At 33.3% G+C, this 22,555-nt stretch overlaps 1 protein-coding gene across 4 annotated transcripts in view; it reads left to right on the top strand.

The window, feature by feature from the left end:
* Positions 1-1,822: 1,822 nt before the first annotated feature.
* LOC145241515 (uncharacterized) overlaps positions 1,823-22,555 on the top strand; it is a 62,787-nt gene continuing 42,054 nt past the window's right edge. For all 4 annotated transcript variants that reach the window (XM_080104560.1, XM_080104558.1, XM_080104559.1 and 1 more), the window contains exons 1-3: positions 1,823-1,974; positions 15,877-15,904; positions 16,951-17,000. In XM_080104560.1, the coding sequence (XP_079960686.1) occupies positions 1,867-1,974; positions 15,877-15,904; positions 16,951-17,000 (186 nt within the window). In that variant the 5' untranslated portion in view covers positions 1,823-1,866. The remainder of the gene's footprint in view (positions 1,975-15,876; positions 15,905-16,950; positions 17,001-22,555) is intronic.

Here is a 22,555-nt window from a genome sequence, read left to right as displayed (position 1 = left end):
ACAAACTCATCAGAGATCCAGAGTTTGAAAACTCAATTAACGTAGTGGAACTGGAAGCATAGAAGGTATTTTTTCTGGTAATGAAGAACTTTCTAGGCAAAAAGGCTAAAAGTTACGCAGAACTTGTCAACAACATGCTGACTACTTTCAGAAACCTGGGCTGCAACATGAGCATCAAGATTCACTGCCTATTTTCACATATAGTCAGGTTTCCTGAGAACATGGATTCAATGAGTGACAAACAGGGGAAGAGATTCCAACAGGACCTGAGATGAAGATCAATATCAGGGTCACTGGGATGCAGTCATAATGGCTGACTACTGTTAGAATCTGAAGAGAGACCTCCCTACTGCTGCGCATTCCAGGAGTTCAAAGAAACGGAAGTTCAAACCTTGAAATTTGAACAATGGTGAAGCAACATGCAATTTACATGTACTTACCTTTATTAATGCCCAATATTCAGTTTACAGTAATCGATGTTTCTATCAGGTAATCAATATATGTTGTTGACAAAACGTATTTTTCTCTTAAAAACATATTTAAGATGATATGTGATGATAAAAATTAGCTGATAATGCCACAAAAATGTAATCAATTTTGTCACAAGATCTGATTTTTTCAAATCAACTTAGCACAAAAACCTGACCTGATTCAGAAAAACAGATGCCATTTTCTGATTCAGCATTTCAAAAATACCCAAGATCAGTTGTAGAAATCTAAACATTAAAAAAGTAAAGAATTGTTGCACAGTTATGCAACCCATAGTAGGATCAGGTCTTCTGACAGTCTTTTCTGATCTGTCTTCAGAGAATGCAAGTGAAAGATTTATGACAATTGGAGAGAGACCAGGTGAACAGGCACCCAACATAAATGCAGGTGATGCTTCTTCCAATGCCACTTCGAATGGAGATTGAGTACTGTGAAGCAGCACACAGCACAAAAGATCACCTCCCAAGTGTTTCATGTGACATCAAAGGATCTGGGGGGGGTAGTAGTAATACTACAAATAACCTCACCTCAAAGAAGCAAAAGGTATGCTCTCTCTGCTGCCAGCATGGGGAAACGAGAAGCGTGACATAAGGTAGAGGAGGACTAGATAAGCCACATGAAGTGCCAAGAGTTACTGAACATAAAGGGCTAAACAGAGTCACGCTTGATGAATAAACTTCTGTCAGCAAAAAAACATGCATGCATATGGAAAAACAAAAAACGGTGATCAAAGGAAAAAGTCCTCCTTGCAAAGAGTTCCAGTGCTGTGAGGAATATGTAAGTATTTTAACCAACTAACCCGACAAGCAGCAAAATCGCACCTCATTCCCTGTTGAGGTCTCTAGATGCCAGAAAGCCTTCTACTTTAATAGTTTCTTCCCTCAGAATGCTAGAATTTGGAATTCCTTTCCTATCTCCTGCTTCCCTGACTGCACTAACCTGCTGAAGTTTAAATGTACTGTGAATAGACATCTCGCTGCTCCCCACAGTCCCCTATCAGACACAATCCCAAATAGTAGCCCCTTACGTTTCAAGAGACAATATGTCTTGCTTAATGTGAAAAAAAAGTAAAAACAAACTATATAGTAATGCGAAAAGTAAGAATGAAAAAAAGAGGTCAATGTATAATCCAAAAGACGGTTAAAAGTCGGTTCGTCCAATTTGCAAATTATTTGAAAAATGTGATCACAAATTTAACGATTCTATAAAGTAAATGGAAATGCCAATGTTTTTCTTTGGACTAGTATGAAATGCTCAATTAAATAAGAATTTATGAGAAGGGAGGAGGGGTCGCGCGTTTTAAAGGTAATTGTCGAATCTAAAATCTCGCGTGATTTTAATCTCGGTTCGTGATTTGGGTGAAAATCGTCAGCTAAAATGGCGGAAAGACGTCGACGAAGGAGGCTGTCGGAGGAGGAGGAGAGCGGCGAAGAAGTATCTGAGGATGTTAAAAACAACCAAGTACCCATAAGACCATCGGAGTGTGTACGTAAAATCTTTATATCCATTAATTTACTTAATTTATTCACTGTCCTTTGCTTTTGAACGAGTCGCCTGTTGCTTGGTTTCACACACATACTTATGTGTAAGGTCGATCATTCAACATAAAAATAGTAGAGAGACATTTTTTTTTTTTTAATTTTATCTACGATAGATTTACTTATAACAAACTGTAAAATATTATTTTTCTAAAATCTAACTTGTATATTTACTTTCAATAAGTCTTTTCTCGAATTTATTTTTATTTTTTTTTTTTTCCAATTTATTTTATTTCATTGCCAATCTACTCCAACTCAGTCCTAACTTGTATATGGTTGGGATTTAAGTTGTATTAAAACTTTTTTTGTTTGATTACTTTATGTAAAAGTCGTCGAATAATGAATTTGACATATATTTGTATACTTTAAATTGTAAGATTTTATTAAAAATGAAATACAATTTCTTATTTAAAAGTTTGAAATCTTTACTAAGTCTTCTGTGATGATGTCTATTGACCCCCGACTATATGACCACTATCTGGTTAGGATTGCCTGCTGCTACTTAAGAATACAAAAGTAGGAAAAAAATATATGAATATAAATATAATTAAAAAAAAAATATTTTTAAATGTATATAAAATATAGCTATTCACTTAAATGTTTCATCTTTACGACTCTTCGATGTGGTTAGATGCAACGAGATTCGAATAGAAATATAATAGTCTATGACAGTGCTCATTGCTCAACTACGTTAATAAGAACAATATTTATCTTGTTTATTTATAAGCGTATTAGCAAACGTTACTATTGGCGACAAATTATTTTAATGAAATACAGCTGGGAAATTAGTCAAAAATTTATTTTGGTTTACCTATTTTGTGGCGTGTTTGCAGTAAATTGGTGCTTCTACAGAATTCGAACCAGACCAATCTGACTTTTGGTGAAATAAACTTAATATTTAGGTTTCGGTTCAAATTTGTAGGAGTTACAAAAATATTTAATAGATGCTACAAGAATTTTAAGTTCCGTAATTATTTGATGTTAGTTAAGTTCCTGTAGTACCATACTTCCTGTCAATAAATAAGCACTTCGTTTTAAAATGTCTGGTTTATTTGCTCATAGCCGATCATTAAACTTAAAATACTTATAATTTCTTGTGTGTGTGTGTATATAAAGACTGTATAGTTAACCGCTTATATTTATACTTTCATTCTTTTTTTCTTTTTCTTTTTTTTTTTTTTTCGAAAAGTTTCTGAAAACTACGTGACTTCTTCGAATTCATCCATTTTTTTCTTAGAATTCTAAACCATGTTTATTTTAAGTATTTGTATTTTCATTTTCTAAACAAAGAATAATATTGAGTTAAAAAAATTCTTTTATTCAGTTTGTAAAGTTGCAGACATTTACCAAAAACGGGAGGGGGGGTACGTTTTCAACATTCCAATAAACAAAAAATTTTTTAAAAAAGTCATTTTTGTACGACTTTTAGATTTAATATTACATTGTTAATAACAAATATAAAAATTAAATTTACAGAGAGATTCATTATTATCTTTATTTATTTGAAACTAAAAGTCTATGAACTCTGCAAAACCGGATGTGAATTCGGTACAATTGATGCCCTTCATTAACCCAACCGCTAAACCTGAAGTGGTTGGGTTAATGAAGTGTTTTTATTTTATCTTTTCTTTTTCAGCGCGCATCTAATTGCATCCATTCCACATCGAATTATCGTCTTTTGAGTTGAGATATTTTGAAAAGAGAATGTTTAAAATGTACACAACCGAAATAAACAAGTAGCCTGGCTTTTGATTTAATCCGTTGACCCTTCCGGTGAACTGGACCACGTGTGCCATTAATACACTTCAACTGACCAATTTAACTTTAATTGTTTTATAAGATTGAAATTCGTTTTATTCACAAAAAAAACAAAAATAGGGTTTGTATTACTGTACAGATAGATTCGAAAAAGTTGTCAAAAAAACAAATATATAACATCAAAAACAAGATAAGTTACTTTTCTACCTAACTGGATATGTTTTTAGTGTTTTATTTAATGTAACATGTTTATTCAGCTCGAAAAACATAGTGTTTACCGATGTATTGGAAAATTTAAAAGTACTCTCTCTCTTTGACACGGTAAGTTTGGGAAAAGGAGTTATAAATAAAAAAAACTAGACAAAATACAGTTAGAAATTCGCTCAATATATGTTACCGTGACGTGACATAGGCTGACATATATTCGGTGTGTTTTAACAGTATTTTGCATATTTTTTATTTTTAACTCCTTTTCCCAAACTTACCGTGTCAAATTTAAATTTTATAATACATCGGTATGTTTTTCGAGCTGAATAAACATGTTACATTAAATTAAAACACTAGAAAATTATCCAGTTAGGTAAAAAAGTAACTTATCTTGCCTTTGATAACATTTATATATATATATATATTTTTTTTTTTTTTTTTTTTTTTTTTTTGACAACTTTTTCGAATCTGTTGCAGTAATACAAACCCAAATAATAATAAAATTAAAGTTCTCAACAAAAAATGTTTTCACTGGTGACCATGTTTGTTTTTGCGCCAGTGAAAAAAATTAGAAAATAAAGGTCTTTATTGATATCATGAAAACTATTTGTCGGTAACGATTTTAAATGTGATATTCGTTCAAATCAAAGCCAAATACCCCTAAAATCATTTTTTTTTTTTTTTTTTTTTTTTTTTTTTAAGTTTTTAGTTGATACTTTAGCACATTGACAAAAAAAACACTTTAAATGGTATTTAATCTATTACTAATAATAATGATGATGAAAATAAAAGTAATCATAATTTATAAAAGAAAAAAAATTCTATATTGAAAAATAAGTATAAAAAAATAAAAATTTTGATTCAAATCTCAAGCACTCATTTGAAATTTAAATCTTCCATACCCTCCTCCTTGAGAGAGGGGGGCACCTCTGCCTTAAAGAATATTAAGATGGACCTGAACGAAAATCCCCCCTCTCATATATTAGTGTCCAATCAATAAAAATCCACTGAAAAAACTGCAAAAAATCGAAAGCCGATCTTAACATGAGGTTGGTGGTGTTTATTCCAAAAGCTGTTCTTAACATGGGGAGGTTGAGTGTTTATTCTGGAAACCGTTTTTTTTGGGGGGGGGGGGGGGTCCCATTCAGGTCTGCCAATGAAAGTTCAAAATATAGTCTGATTTGTTTACCAAAGTTGCAGAATAAGAGATTTGGGAAAGAATCTCAGTATTAATTTTTGGGGTATGTTTGATGCGACCACAAGAAAAAATGGCTGCGTAACAAATACATTGTGGTCGCATATCCTTTGAACTTGCTTGTATTTTGAGCCGATTAAACATTTTACATTTTAGTAAAAACACTAAAAACCTACCCAGTTAGAAAGAAGAGTAACTTATCTTGCAGTTAGTAACATTTATTTATTATATATTTGATTTTTTTTACCACTTTTTTGAAGGACTGTGGAAAGTAAAACATACCCAATTTTTTAATCACAGAAAAATTCATTTGAATTATGTAAGAGTTTAAAATAAGAAGTCTAAATTGTACCTTGTACCTTCTGGCTCCACACCCTGATTTTTGCAACAGTTGTTTTTTTTTTTTAAATTGTTTGGTTCTCCCTTACTTTTCATTTCCATATTTTAATTATATTTAACATCTGTTTTCGATGCTGACTTGCAGTAGACTTTCAAACTCCTCTCTGATCACATCTTTATCCTTTATTACTTTCCAGATCTAAGCTTATTCTTGGGACGTTTATTACACATCAATCGTATCATTCTTATATTTCTTTCCATGCAACACCTATCCTAAGCCATCGCTGACCAGGTTTCATTTCCATACATCATCACACTTTGCATACATGTACAGTATTGTCACTTGGACTTAAGAGTTAGAGCAAAGGTTACGGAAAGGCATACTTTATATTTGACTTAAAATTAAATTTTATTCTCATTTAAATTGATTTGAAAAATCAGATTTTAGCCAATCATGCTGATAGTTGAGTCATGTGAGCTTATAACATTAGTAGCGTGAATGATGTCAAAATCTCTTTTCGAAATTGTCAAATTATTGCTTCTTTACCTTTTCCCCATAAAAAACCCCACACCCTTCTTACTTTAAATGAAGGTGGTACTACGAAAAAATAATCTGCCACTGCCATTTTATTTTATTTTTCTTTATTTTTTTGTGCATGTTTTAAGTCTGCCATTTTATTCAGGGCTGTTCAAATTTTAAGTAATCCTGCTGGTTTATTTCACTTGCACATGGAGATTTACAATTTACAAAAATATATTTTTATCTAACAAAGTTTTGAAGTTTAAATCTTTATAACTGTTATAAAGGAAAAGTATTTTGCTTTTTTGAGTTTGAATTTATTGAAGCTCTGAAGTGTAGCAACTGACTAAAATGCCCACAAAATTATTCACCACCTTTTTAATCTCGATACATCTAATACGCATGTACATGCCTAAAAAAAAAAAAAAATGGTTTCGATAATTTTCATAAACTTTTCACAATTGCATTGGTCAGTTTGTTTGCTGCCGAGACATTGCATCGTTAGAAACTCTTATGCTTCCTGAAATGTCCCTCTCCATACACATGCCAACATGTATATGATGACTTGTATGCTGCTCGTTTTCTTGACAATTCTATATTATCCTATGTACTTTTGACAAGTTCTATACAATAATTTCAGCATTTTTTAGCTTAAAGTTTAATAGAAATCTTTTTTAAATGTATCTTATGTGCTATTAAACGTGAAACCAATTGGAAGCATATATAACAAAAAGTGCAAGCTTCAAAAAACGTAATGTCATCCTGTGATAAATAAAAGATGATTCCAATGCAAGCAGCTATTAGATAAAACACAGCAAAATCCAATTTTACTACCAAAAAAAAATTACATGAAATATTACAAGTGGAATTTTATATTTTGATACAGAAGATCGTTTTTGAAATTCATTCAAGCATATGGAAAAATGTTTCTCTTCCCTGATGGAACTGTCAGGTTTAAAAATGCATTTCATTTCTGCCCCATTTTTAATATCGAATGTGCCAGAAAAAGCAACTTTAAAGTGCGATTTGGATTATTATTAGTATTCACATATATGGCATAATGACATTGAAACACCAGTTCTCCAAAGTTAAGTAACGATGAGCTTGGCTAGTACCACATAGGAAACTATTTGAGAATGCTAGGTGCTGTATGTACCGCATTAGGACGTAGAAATTTTCAGGTTGGTATCTGGAGGCGTATTTAAGAACTAAATTAAAAATGTTACAAAACTGATCAACCCCAAATGGGAAGCCATAGAAAGCACGCTAAGATGCACAGCCTTGACTGTGTGCTTTCCGAATGAAGAGTATACGTGTCCTGTTTGGGAGAGATCAACCTATGCCAATAAATTAGATCCAGCTTCATTCACCGCCTGATTACTGGTTGCCTGAAGCCTACCAGCTTGAACAGCCTGTATCTCCTTACTGACATCGACTCTGACTACCAGTGACACCACCCCCAAGCCCCAAGAAAATCTTCCAGAATAGTCACAATATTTCAGGAAGAGATAAGACTACAGCTGTGAATCATAGGGCTAGAGAATTACTCCTACCTATGTAGGAATTTCCTGGCTTCTGAAGCCCTACCCTTGGACCAGAAGCATTGTGGGTCTAGTGTAAGATGGTCAATCATCTGAGAATAGTGTTTTGGGCAATCATAAAATTGTCATGGCCTAATGGATCTACAGAGCCAATCAATCCATCTGTGTATGGTGAGAAGGGGGATTATAGGATACTCCTCTCCACTCCACTGCTCAACCAATGCAGTTTGAAAGCTCTTACAATGATAATGCAAAGGACTATAGGAAGCTGTTGTATAGCCACATGCTTCAAAGACACTGTTGTACAGAATTTTAAATCCTTCTGATGTTTGATAAATATAATTCATTCATATACTGTGTTAATTCCTCTAAATAATTGTCAATTCAACAGCTGAATATTCTTAGTACATAGCATATTGGAGATCAAGCTGATTTTCTTTTAATTGTAAATCAATAAAAAAGAACTTGTAACTGGAATCATCTAAAAACTACCAAAAACAATTTGATGGGCAAAAAACATTTTAAAAAAGATTTAAACTTGTATGTTTTCTGAAATTGCTGTAAATTGTTTTTTATCCATTTTAGCTACGGGGTGCCTTAAATAAGTTTCCATATTTTTTTCGCATAGCACTTTTATTGATAATACGCACATGAAACTATTGTCCCCTTTGAAGTAATCTCCTCCGACTGCAATGCACTTGGTGTACCATTCCAATGACTTTTGGAAGGCCCCATAGAAGTTCTCGTGTGAGCGTGTCAACAACCCTCATCACAGCCTCTTTCATCTCCTCAATTGTCGCATAATGACATTCTCTAAGGTTTTCCTTGAGTTTAGGGAATAATTAAAAGTCACAGGGAGCAAGGTTTGGACTTTAGGGAGGACAAGGAACTGTCTTGATGCCATCTTGGTCAAATAGTTTGTGACAAGGATAGAGCACTCTTGGGACAAACTTGGCGCAAATCTTCCACATCTTTAATTCCTCGCAAATAATTATGTGTACAGTTCCCACACTGACATCAAACTGCACTTATTGTTTCTAAAGATACATGACAGTCCTTATCCATGAAATTCTATATTTGGCCAATCAACTTGTGTGTTTTCCTTACTCCTCCCACACCTGTCATCATCCCTCACAGACTCTGCCTTCCTTGAATCTCTTATGCCACTCAAAAACTGATGCTCGATTCATGCAAGATGGCCCAAAAGCAGTCTGACGCATTCCATATGTTATGTGACTTTTTTTTTTTTTCCAAGTTTAAAACAGAATTTTATTGCATATTGTTATCCACATCCAGATTGCATTTTTGAAATTCACCAGCTGTGACAATCAGGCTTTAGTAGGATATATTCTAATTCCTGCTGAAGCTATTCATTTGAACCTGAAATCATAAAACTTGGTCAGTCATATCATAAGATGTATAGCAATAGCTTACTGAATTTTCAAGAATCTGACAATTTTAAATGCCTGTACAAAAGTCTGGAAACTTATTGAAAGCACTTCATATAAGCTTAAAACTTTTCAACATTAAAAATGTGTTTGCAATATCAAAACTTTGGTTGTAGATACATTTTAACTTTGAATTTATGCATTTTTAATTCTTGATAAATAGACTAACATTTTTTAAATTCTTAGATAAAAGAAATCTAAAGAATATTTTTTATTTTTTAAAATTATTATTCAAAGAAATAGTTATTGTAAAACGAAATTTGAAAAATCCCAAGTGCGTAAAAAAAAAAAAAAAAAAAATCTGCACTGACACAACATATTTTCTGAACAGATTTTCTAATCCTCCTGCCATTCCTCTCAGCGATTTGCAGTCAGATTTTTCTATCTGCTTCTGCTGTAGTAAATATATCTGGAATCTTCCAAATCTTAGCATCACTTGAAATTGGCATCGCATCAAAATTCCATCTATATACAAATGTCGACTCCACCATCTGCGCAAAGGCCATTGAAAATAATCATTTCTACCTTAGTGACAACTAGCAGTACTCATGTCTTGGTGTTGCCTGGGAAGATTTAGGAAACAAATATACTCATGCTCCCATCCCTGAACTCTATGTAAGTATTTTTAGGCTTGATTAATTTCTTTCTTTATATTGAAAACTGGTTAATTAGTGTCTGGTTTTAATAACGTTGATCTATCCTTAGTGGCCCTTTTAAGAATTTGATTCCCAACAGTAAAGCTCTATACACTACCTGTTCTACCCCATCAGTGCCACATTGGATTTTAGAGTTTATGAGTCAATGTACAGAAGTAGATTAGCTACCCTGTTTTTTTTTTTTTGTTTTTTTTTTAACAGCAAAGTTTAAGGGTTTCATACACTGTTTTCGTCTTCATTTTCAAAATGGTCAAGAAATTAACATCTTTTTGAATGTTAAAAAAAAAAAATAGAAGTAATTTAGTTAGCTTTTTTCCTTTATTAACAAACGAAATGTAAAGGATGTTTTAAATGTTGTTTTCAAAATCGTTTTCTCGGTTCGGATGAGGGGGTCATTTTTTTACCAAGAGTCTTGTGTGTGTGTGTGTGTGTGTGTGTGTGTGTGTGTGTGTGTGTGTGTGTGTGTGTGTGTGTTATAGACAGCGTAATTACATTGACACGCTGGTTTTCGCCAGATCACCGAAGTTAAGCAACATTTAGCCTAGTCATTACTAAAATAGGTGACCAATTTAGGAATCTTAGGCGCTGTGTATAAGAGGACGTCGACACCTCTCTGCAAGAGTTGCAAGTACCTAACGTCATCTTCCCTAACGGGGATATACATGCGATTGGGGGCCGCTTGTGAATTTCATACTCCAATGAAACTTCCTCCTTTGGAGGAAGCCGGTTAAACCCAAGTAGGGTTAGTGTCGTTTCTCTCACACACACACACACACACACGCACACGCACACGCACATGCTTGAAGCAGTTGCTGATCTAGCCACACTGAAGAGCTGTGATACAGCAAAGCAATCAGTGGATGATTTAAAATCTTCCCTTTTCTGGGTTGAGCATATTGGTGAGTGAAATAACAAACTGCCACTTCCATAAAATGCAATGCTCTTTGTATAAACAAATGGAGCTTATAGCATTTGGACAATATTGAGCATTGTAATTTCGCCTTACTGAGCAGCAGCCAAAATATTGTGGGGAGGTAGAAATGCTGACTATCATCTAGGTGATCGAGTTTCAATCCCAGCTTCAGGCAGTTACTGGTCTAGCTGCATGAAAGAACTGTGATGCAACAAAATAGTCTGTCTGTTGATGACTTTTTTTTTTTTATTACACCTTCAGGATGTTCTCTTTTGCCAGTATGTAATCTTGAAGAAGCGCATCTTGATTTGAGTTTAATATAATATTAATATATAATATATTTAATATATTGTTTTAAACAAATATTCCTGTATAAAAATGTAAGCTTTGAGTTTTTTATTTTTTATTTTAGTTGAATTTCTTTGTTTCATTCATTAAAAATTTTCAATTTTTTTATGAAAGACAACTTAAAATCCTTTTTGAAGCCTACCATGTTAACGAACATCCTTTTTTTTCTTTAAGAGAAAACTGTTTTAATTTATAGACACAAAATAAATTTGAGATACACAATCGTTCTTATTTCTCCTGAAAAAATGTATTAATGCTACAAAAGAATATCTTTTATAAAGAGAAAAAAATTTTTTTTAATTTTATATCGAAATTTTATCAGAATAATCTATGAGATATCACATGTTTAAATTGAAAGACTTGTGCAGAATAGTGAATTTTGAAACCAAGGCATTTCGGGTAAAAGCACTTTTTCATATTACATGCCCTTTTGAAATTAGTATAAATTCCAAAAATTACGAAAAATAATCCAGTAAATGTGCTACATCTATTTTTTTGGAAAATATTGTAGCGACCCATGGTTGGAGAATTTTCATTTTTTCAATGACGGATTTCAAAGAAAGCAAGGGAGATGAGTCAGTTTCTCATAAATGAGATTTTAAGGTCTTTCCAACTTTAATACTTACAATAAAACTCTATCATTCGATAAATTTTATTTTTACTTCAATTATTTTTCTCCTCGATCATTTTCTTGGAATTTATACGAATTTCCACGACACATAAGTATGTCATGTTTTTACCTGAAATGCGTTTGTTTCAAAATCCACAATTCTGCAGAGGATTAGTTGTCCAAAAACATAGTAAAACAACAACTATGAAAGGCAGTAATTACTGGGGATACAGTTGCAAGACTTGGCATTCCTATCCTGTTGTAGTTAACCACCTGAAGAGGGTCAGGGTATGAGTTGGGTTAAACGCAACAACTATGAAGATGAGGATAACAGTTCACAAAAGCATGAATACACAAATTATGAAGCCTCATCATAAAGCATTCCAAAAAATAAAATGAAAAAATATTACTGAAAGATCTTTTCATTTTACTATTTGAAAAAAAAATAATTTAAAGAATATTTTTTATGTAAACTAGTTTTTGTAAAATAATACTTGTAAAAAACATTTTAAAATAAAAAGAAAATATTTTTATCACAAAATACTATTTGAAAAAAAAAACAAGTTCAAATAAGGACCATCTTTTATAGAAACTACTTTTAAAATATATTTTTATCATAACATTTTAGTAAAAATAAAACCATTATTTAAACATTTTCCAAGTAAATATTAAAAAAACATCCTGAAAAACAGTCCAGTTTGTTTGCTTATTTTAAAACTGGTAAATGGTAATCAGAAGGGACTACTGTTGGTCTTGTAGAAGGTGATGTTGGTGATGTTCTCGGCATATGACCAAACAAAATAATTCAGTGGGTTCAGGTCAGGGGAGGGGGCAGAGAAAGAAAGTACAAAGTTGTAGCACTTCTTCTGAAGCCAAGCCTGGGTCTCTTTGTACTTGTGGGTCAACGCAGAGTCCTGCTGCCACACCCAAGGTCTGCTGGTGGCCACCTGATTGCACCAGGGGATCATACACTCTTCAGCACATCCAGGTACACTTTGGTGTTGACTTTCAAGCAGACTTCAAAGATGTGAGATGGCATATGTGGCCCTCACTTGAAACCACAACAGAGACCATAACCATGTCCGGAAACTTTGTTTTCATCATTCTGGGCACGTCCCCGTTATTTGGGGCAATCCAACAATGCATTTTGAGGATGCTGGCAATTGTCTTGTTATAACTTGGATCGGTAGAGAGCATTAGTTGCGCATCTCCTTTGATAGAAGGCTCCTATCGCTTTTGGGATTTGTGCACAACTGGCCAACTAGTAGGTGGTCTGCAAAAAAAAAAGCCGGTTTTCATTAACCGGAAATGGAATTGTGTCTTCTTTCCTAGGACGAGAATTTTATCGTTCCACCCTGAAGTTAGTTTATTGTGAATTTTAGGAATGACAATAAGTTTTGCAATGGTTGAGGACAGTTGCAAGTGGTAGGTTGTAATTCGGAGTAAATCAAGATAAGCTGACGAACATAATCTTGGTAGAAGACGTAGATGTGGACCTTAGCATTCAGAAAGTCATTTTACATCATAGTATCTCCTGCACCAGAGCTCAACTGATGTATATGGATATGTTGGATTTGTGTTTTTTATTTTTCTATCATTTTATTTTTATACTTATGAGCCAGTGCACCCCATCCCTTCAGTCGCCAATGTGTGTTAGATGACAACAGCAGAACGAGAAGATGATAAAGAAATTCATGATAAACAATGTTGGAGTTGGTGATTGTCAATTGAGGAGTGCACATGGTTTCACAAAATCATTTTCCCCTTTTGATTAATTAAACAATTACTCAGTTAATAGTGGAAGGATTCCTTTAGCAATTCTAATCTTGTTGCTTTGTCTTTTATTTAAATGGTGGTATTGATATTTGAAATGCAAAAAATGTCAATTAATATCAAATCTTTTACTGTTTTATTGATACTATCGTATCGTTCAAAAAAAAATTTGTTAAATTGAGAAGTAATCAGCCATCTCAGCAAAAATAACCTTCTTAGTGACACACAATATGGTTTCCGTTCTGCTAGATCTACAGCAGATGTGCTTACATTTATATTTCATAGGATTAGTGAATCTCTCGACAGAGGCAACCTTTCTAGGGCAATTGCTCTTGACATATCAAAGGCCTTTGATAGGGTATGGCATAAAGGTTTACTTCACAAGATCTCCAGCTATGGTATAGCTGGAAATGTCTTAATTATTAAATCATTTCTCTCTGATAGATTCATAAGAGTAGTGGTTGATGGGCAAAAATCAGAAGCTCTCAGTATTAATGGAGGAGTCCCTCAGGGGTCCATCCTGGGCCCAACTCTTTTCCTGATCTACATTAATGATCTTCCAAATCACATCCTTACATCATTCGTAGACATTTTTGCTGACGACACTACCATCTATGGTAGCACATCTAAGACAGTAAACAACCAAGTTCTCTCCAATTCTCTCTCCTCTGATCTTGATCACGTTGTACAATGGGGGAAAGAGTGGCTTGTTACTTTTAATGCATCTAAAACCAAGCTTCTATGTTTACACCATCAACGTTCTGGTCCCCCTCTGGCATCAATTAAAATGAATGGCTCTCGTCTTGGGGAGGCCTCAAGTTTTGACAGGCTTCTGGGCTTGACCTTTACTCCTGATCTGAAATGGAACACGTACATCAAATCTGTTGCCAAGGCCGCTGGAAAAATGGTGGGATCCTTCTATCAATCCAGTAGATATCTCACTGCTGATGCAATTCTCTATCTATATAAGAGCCAGATACTACCAAGGATGGAATACTGTTGCCACATATGGGCAGGAGCTTCTAGAAAAAACTTGTCCTGCTTTGATAGGGTTCAAAATAGACTTTGTGGCCTGGTGGGAGATGTCCTTTTCTCTTCGCTGCAACCTCTATCTCACAGAAGAGATGTTGCGAGTTTGTCTCTGCTTTATCGTTATTTTCATGGAAAGTGTTCGACTGAGCTTCAATCTATGGTCCCCCCTCACCAAACTTTCACAAGAAACACTCGTCTAGCTGAAAACACTATCAATAATTCCCCCCACTCTTTATCTGTGCCTAAACCTAAACATAGATTCCATGATCAAAGCTTCTTTCTTAGAACTGCACGCGTGTGGAATTGTCTTCTGTTCTCCTGTTGTCTATAATATGGTTGTCCAACGTGAACAAATTTCTGATGAGCCGTTCCACTTAAGTTAACAAATTTACCAAACTTCCATTACTATCGATTACTATATTGTCCTTTTGACTACTGTACACTCTTTAACCCTTATCCCTGAGTGACCTATCGGCCTTGATAAGTGGTGCCGCCTATGTAAAAAAAAAAAAAAAAAATTGCAAAAATTAACGAGGTGATAATTCAGGTATAAAAAGAATAACCAACTCTATTCTAGTGAAAAAAAGGAAAGGTTTATTGTATATTAAATGTGATGTAATCATTGAAGGGAAAATCCAAAAAAGGAAAAGGGGTTAAAGATATTCCAGTACAGCAATTACTTTACAGAATATCTTAAACATTTTTATATGAAAGTTTAACTTTAAAAAAAATTATTTTTAATTTCTAATTTAAAATCCTAAACTATTTAAGTATTTGTTAATGCTGAAATATTTGGATTTATATCATTGTTTTCATTTATTTGAAAATAAAATTCACTTACATTTATTTGGTTTCTGATTTCTCCTGTTTTCATTAACTGCTACTTCAAATGTAGTTATGTTGAATTTAATTGCTATACATACGTGCCAATGTCTCATTATCAGGACATTTAAAAACAGTCTCTAATAACATTAGGAGTGGTTGAGTATTTGGCAAAGGCAGAGACACTCCACCACTCTTGATGTTATAGAGTAATATTTCCATATTATACAAACGGAAAAAAAATTGACTTTAAGTGAAACAAATGATATCTACATAATTGTCAAGTCTCAAATAGTAACATATCCAAAAATTACAAAAAAAAAACGATAAGGTAGAAAAATAATTATTAATAAAGAAATGTCTAAAAAACGAAATCAGTATTACGCTTACTAAAAGACATAAATGTCAGATAAAATTTATTCCCCATTTATTGATGTCAGATAAAATTTATTCCCCATTTATTGATCAAAAAGTTTTTGATTTAAAATTGTTTTTCTCCAATTTTTGGATATGGTACTATTTGCGACATGTACTTGTTTTACTTGAAATTCAATTTTTTTTTTTCATTTGTAGAATATAAAACACCAAAAAGCCAAAGTATTTTTATGTAATTATTTTCATTTATTTGAAAAATATTTTTTTCATCATCATTCATTTCAGATTTTTAATTTTATTTTTTTAATATAGGAAAGTGAAGATGAACATCTTGCAGAAGGTAAATATTTTACTTTTTATTCAAATACACTTTACATATTTTTATATTTACAATTAATTAAAAAATAATAAATGATCAAGAGAATGAAGTATACATTTATAAAGAAAAAAGGTTAATTTTGTTTGTAAATTTTATCGAAACAACCAAAAGAATGTCACCAGTTAAAATTGAAAAGAATTTCGCAATATTTATTTGTGTGTTTTATATATATATATATATATATATATGAGAGAAACAAAAAAAAAAGACAAACTGACTTAGGTGTTCATCAACGTTTCGTCTTTATTTTGAAACTTACTCTGAATGAATGAGATTGTCTCCTGAGGAAGTCTTGAAATAAAGATGAAATGTTGAACACATAACTCTGTTTGTTCTTTTTGTTTCTCTATTTTGTCAGAATAGTATTTCCATTATTCTCATATATATATCTCATTGTCTGTCAAACTCTTCTGTCAATTTTTGATCTAAAGACTTGAAACTTGATATAAAAAATTTGGACCCGTAGAACAAATTCAATTTAAAATAAATAAAATAGCTGTTAAGGTGTTAAAATTGAAGAAAAAATGAAATTTAGTAGGTGTAAGTCGAATTAAAACGTTCTTCTATACCTGCACAAATATGCATTTATACATCTAATTTGGTTAAATTAATGTTTTCTTATCTATCTGAAAACAGCTCAAACAGTAATGACTAAAGCTGGAGCGCTAAGTTTTGGTTTTGATTCTAGCTGATGGCACCACAGAATTTTTGTTTTTCTTTAACTTTTGAAACTACTATATATTAGGTACAATAACCTAGAGTATTGATTCTATAATAATGTGAAATCTGCATAAATTAAGATATATTGTACAGCCGGGCTATGCCGGGCAGCCACTACTCTATATTGGGTACAATATAATAATCAATAGAGAGTTGGCTCTATGATAATAATAAATACTAAATGTTCGTAAATTTAAATATATTTAGCATATTTTATGACCGGCAAAGCCTAGAGCCCTCCTAGTGTTTTCTATTTTGCTCTTCTGATTGAATTGTATTCTTTCCAGATGTAGAAGTGTCCGATTATGAAAGCATAACGGAAGGAAAAGAACCCTGTGTAAGTATAAAATCACCTCAATACGTTTTTAACTTTATACACCATTATTATATTGGAGCAATTGTAGTGAAGTTGCATGTTAAACCTTCAACTCTCCATGATTCCTCACTTTTTAATACCTCAAGCTCCAATTCTTTAATGTCTGATACTAACTTTAATGGTTAAAATATGCTAAATTGTTCATTATATTTGTCTAGAATATACAGTAATGTCAATTTTTATTTTTATTTGTACATTTTTAAACTTATACCGCAAAAAACAATCAAATTTTAGTTGTAACTTCTATTTTTCAATTAAAAATATGAGTTATCTCTCTTGCTGAATTTTATTGTAAGGTGATTGTTTAAAAATGTTTCATATTAAGTTGTCTGGTCTCTACTGTAATTTTAAAAATTAAATCTAGCAAAGAATATTATTATATTGCCAATAATATGGTACAATAATATAACTGAAAACTGACTAGTCAGAAGTATAGTTTGATATGTTGGCTTAAATGTTATTTGGACCGGATTAAAAAAAAAAAAAAAAAAAAAAAAAAAAAATCCGATATGTTAGATTTTACTTTTATTTTCTACTAGCAGGGGTATCCGGCGTTAGTCGTGTGGGTGGGTGGGGGTAAATAAAAACAGAATGTAAAATAAAGAATAAGCGAACATAATAATCCTGTTTAAGTATAACTTTTTTTTTAAATCAGAAAAAAAAAAAAAAAACAGCAAACGTGATGCGCAAGATAAAGAATAAGCAACCGAAAAAGTTCTTTAAAAAATCGTAAACCAAAAAAAAAAAACAGCGAATGTGATGGAAAAATAATAATATAAAAAAAACAAACGAAAAACGGCATAAATAACCCTGTTTCAATATTAAAACTTTAAAATCGAGGAAAAAAAAAACAAAATATATCTGATAGCTCGGCTCGAACATGCAATCTGAAGATAGCGACGCTGCCACTCTAACGACTGGTCTATGATCACTTGAGCGAAGTTGGGTCATTTTTTTTTGTTTTTTTTTGTTTTTATATATATATATATTTAAACTAATTCAAAACATTTTTTGTGCATGCATGTTTGGCTAAATTGTCATGAAGGAATAATTTTTGCTACCCCTCCCTGTGAAGTACCCAGTTGAGGGTGAAGAATTAATGGTTTTAGCCAATTTATATTTGTTGTTCGAAGGGTCGAGCTTCAAAACTATACCAATCTTGTGAAAATCCGTCGCCTCTGTGGAAAGTTTTAGGCAGATATACATACATACATACAAACAGATTTTTGCCCTTTATATTATAGACTAGCGGAGGTAGCCGGCCTTGCCCGGGTGTTTAGAGGTGTGTTGGGGGGGGTGGGGTAAATCAAAACAAAAGAATGAGCGAAGTAATAACCCTGTTTAAATATTATTAAAAAACCAAAAACAAAAAAAATGAACGTGGTGCAAACAAACGATGTTAAAAATTTTTTAAATCGGAAAAACAAAAACTAAAAAAGAAAATGCAAACATAATGGGGGGGGAGACAAACGAACGATGTTAGCAAACGTGAAAAATTGCATAAATACCCTGTTTCAGTATTAAAACTGTGGGGGGGGGGTCGATGGAAACTAAAAGTAATAAACCTGTTTAAATATTAAAAAAAAAACTAACAAAAAAAAAAACAGTGAAAAAAGTTTTGGGAGGGAGGTAGGCTCGAACCCGAAGCCTTGAGGTTAATAGTCTGATAACATAGTATGACGCCACGAAGGCAGAGACTTTAGAAGATTCAAAAAGAAGTGTTTAAAACCCCAGGTGGTTTTCTAGGTCAAATATCACGCCATAGCAGTAGCAGAGAAAACGAAATCAAAGCGCGAACTTTGTAAGATAGAAGTGGCTGAATGAAAGATTTTTACGACGTTTCGTAACTGTTAGATATTATCATCTCGGTAGCATATAAAAAATTATAAGATTGAGCGAGCAAGCCGAGAAGCAGCCGGAAAAAAGCCTTTGCCGGACATACAGAAAAAATGCACACACACACACACACACACACACGCATTTTTGCTTTTGTATATATACTAGTGGGGGTATCCGGGATTGCCCAGGTGTTTGGAGGTGTGTATGTAGGGGAGTAAAGAATAAGCGAAGTAATACTCCTGTTTAAACTTCTTGGAAAAAAAAAAAAAAAAAAAAAAAAATCGGAAAAACAAAAATAAAACCTCGGAAAAATAAAAACCAAAAAAAGGAGAGAGAAAAAAAATGAACATGTTTGGAAAAACAAGAACAAAAAAAACGGCATAAATAACCCTGTTTCAATATTAAAAGTTTAAAAATCGAAAAAAAAAAAAAAATTATCTGATACCTCAGATTGAACCTGCAATCTTAAGATAATGACGCTGTCACTTTATCCATTGTGCTATAAACGCATGGTTGAAAGTGGGTTGGTTTTTATAATATTTAAACAAAATTTTTTTGCGCATGTTGACATGAAGGAACAGGTTTTGGACCCCCCCTCCCTCCCTGTACAAAACTAGCCAGTTTAGGGTGAATGAATTTGGCCAAGTTTTCGATATTTGTTGTCCAAGATGTCGAGCTTCAAAATGATACCGATTTTGTGAAAATCTATAGCTTCTGTTGAAAGGTTTTGCGAGACACACACACACACTAACACACATTTTCGCTTTTATATATATATACTAGCGAGGAGTACCCGGCGTTGCCCGGGTGTTTGTAGGTGTGTGTGTGAAAAAAACAGGTGCCCGTAAAAAAAAAAAATAAGCCTTTACGACGCGCAGTTGCAAAATAGTAAAGTGTGAAAAAAAAAAAAAACAGGTGCGCGTTTTTGATTGACGTGACGGCGATAGGTATTCAGCAGTTAGAATTTTGTGCGGGACAGTTTTTAATGAGGTCAATAAATCGGTTTGTTTGTTTTTCAAAACCCGCTCCCTCGTCTGATATGACGAAGTCGACATTGACCAAACGTTCACTGGCTCTGGGCCTGTGATTAGTCGAGTTTCGCTTTTTTTATACCGAAAACCGATTGTAACGCGTGCCAATGCGGGAAATGTGGAATAATTAATTTTTGAAAGTCAATAAAATTAAATAGACAGGTGAGCTCCGTGGCTAAGTGTGAGATATTACAATTTATAGATGATATAAAAAGTTTTAAGAAGTTGCGAAGCGAGCGAGCGCTTCTCTGAAAGAAGCCTTTTGTGGACATCGAGGAAAAGCGTACATATATACATACATTTTCGCTTTTATATATATAGACTAGCGAGGGGTACCCGGCGTTGCTCGAGTGTTTGTAGGTGTGTGTGAAAAAAACCCGAAGCATAAATGTGAAAAAAGACAGGTGCCCGTGAAAAAAAACGAAGCCTTGACGACGCGCAGTTGGAAAATAGTAGTGTGGGGGAAAAAAACAGGTGCGTGTTTTTGATTGATGTGACGGCGATAGCTATTCAGCAGTTACGATTTTGTGCGGGACAGTTTTTTAAATAAATAAATCGGTTTGTTTGTTTTTAATTAAGTTCAGGGAAAACCAGCTCCCTGTTTATTAGGGGAAGTGTCTCGTCTCAAAATGAAAGCTACCGTCTGATATGACGAAGTCGACATTGAACAAACGTTACTTAGCTCTCTAGAGACCACTGGCTCTGGGCCGGTGATTAGGGTCGAGTTTCGCTTTTTGCTAATACTGAAAAACGAATGTAACGCGTGCCGATGCGGGAAATGTGGAATAATTAACGTTTGAAAGTCAATAAAATTAAATAGACAGGCAAGCTCCGTGGTTAAGTGTGAGATATTACGTTTTATAGATGATATAAAAAGTTTTAAGAAGTTGCGAAGCGAGCGAGCGCTTCTCTGAAAGAAGCCTTTTGTGGACATCGAGGAGAAGCATACATAGATACATACATACATTTTCGCATATATATATATATATATAGAGAGAGAGAGAGAGAGATAGATAGATAGATAACAGTAAAATTAGAATTTATTACAAGATTTTTACCAAAAGTCTTAACATGTTATAAAATGCTTATATATAATTTATATTAATTTTATTCAAAAATCAAGCATTTATTCTTTCTTCTCCTTTTTTAAAAAAGAAAAATCCAAAATAGAATTTGCCTGTTAATGATATTCGATTTGATCTTTTCTGCTAAGCATCCAAAGACCAAAATGAATTTTTAAAGAAATTTCAATGAATAAGTATTTATTTCTTTAAATGCTTTATGCCAGGTGATGATCTCCATGATATCGTTAATAAAATTTACTGTTTCTGTAATCCAGCCATATTTGACACAAATAAACTTAAGTCTGTAACTGATTTGCCCACAAAGTTTCAATAATGAATGTCAAATTGTCTTTGGTCCTGGATATGGCCTTAAACTATATCTGATGGTGAGGCCCCAGCTTGCGGGCTTTGGGGAGTGTGGAGCCACCCTTTAATTGCCATTGCTCCCAGCTCCACTCTGACCCGGAGTGGTAGTACCTGTTAGGGTCCCAACTATGGGTTAAATAGAAACCGACTTGAAAAAACAAATATATTCTATTTAAAAATTGTTCTTCAAAATCTTTGGATTCGGCATTAAATAAGCCGAAAAGGGTTGATATGCCGTAAAAAAAAAAAAACCAACAACCAATCAAATAGTCTTTGTTTTATAGCCATTTAGTGATATGTGGGAGGGGGGGATACTTTGGTGATTATCTCATGAGTAAGAGTTATGATCCTAAATGGGCTTCACATTAACAAAACCATACTCTTCCCTCCTGATTTAGAACTCTGATGTTCTCAAAGATAGTATCTATATAAACATTTGCCAAACTGTTCCTTAACTGAAGAGCAACATCAAAGCTCAAATCAGGACAGTGTCAAGAGAGGAATGTGTCGGTTATTGACAGTTTTTCACACCCTATCCACCTATGCTTATTGTTAAACAACAAATAATCAAAGACTGTTGGAAATTCATGATTGAAGCTAAGTGGACAAGTCTGGCATAGTTGGTTGGATTATTGAAAGGATGGTGAATTTTAATGATTTCATAAGTGGCATGTGGGGTATCACCTTGTACTATAAATAGGATATGGTTTTTATATATATTTGCTTTGGGTAATCCTTTATTGCACTAAGTAAAATTGAAAGTAAAGATTGTTTCCTTAAAATATCTGCTTTGTAATTATATAACCCACTTGTTCCCATCAGATTGATGTTGCATGATGATTTCTGAATAGCATGCGTTTTCAGTAGGAGGGATTTTTGCTTATCTCAACATTGTTTCTTGTCATTCTTGCTATTGAATTCTGGCAATGCTGGTTTAGGAAATGTGTGATTAGAGATTTTGTAACCCTTGCTTCCCAATACTTTGTTAATTGAGATGATATTAATAATTAAGTTGTCAATTGAGTTATCTCCCCTTTGTGCATTGCTTATTTAGAGTGTCAAAAGCTAGGTGACACTGGCTGGCAGTCAATTTGCAGAGGTGACAAGTGTTATTAGACTTCCTGTACAGAGGGTATCCATTGTTAATTCACACATTTAAGAAAGGTATGAATCCATACTCCAAAACAATTTCCCGATGAATTGATATAATGGGTGC

Source organism: Euprymna scolopes, chromosome 20, assembly GCF_053919585.1.
Source record: "Euprymna scolopes isolate OS-2025 chromosome 20, ASM5391958v1, whole genome shotgun sequence".
NCBI classification, from domain to species: domain Eukaryota; kingdom Metazoa; phylum Mollusca; class Cephalopoda; order Sepiida; family Sepiolidae; genus Euprymna; species Euprymna scolopes.
The sequence above is the reverse complement of the archived record's forward strand: the minus strand, read 5'-3'. Positions and strand labels throughout refer to the sequence as shown.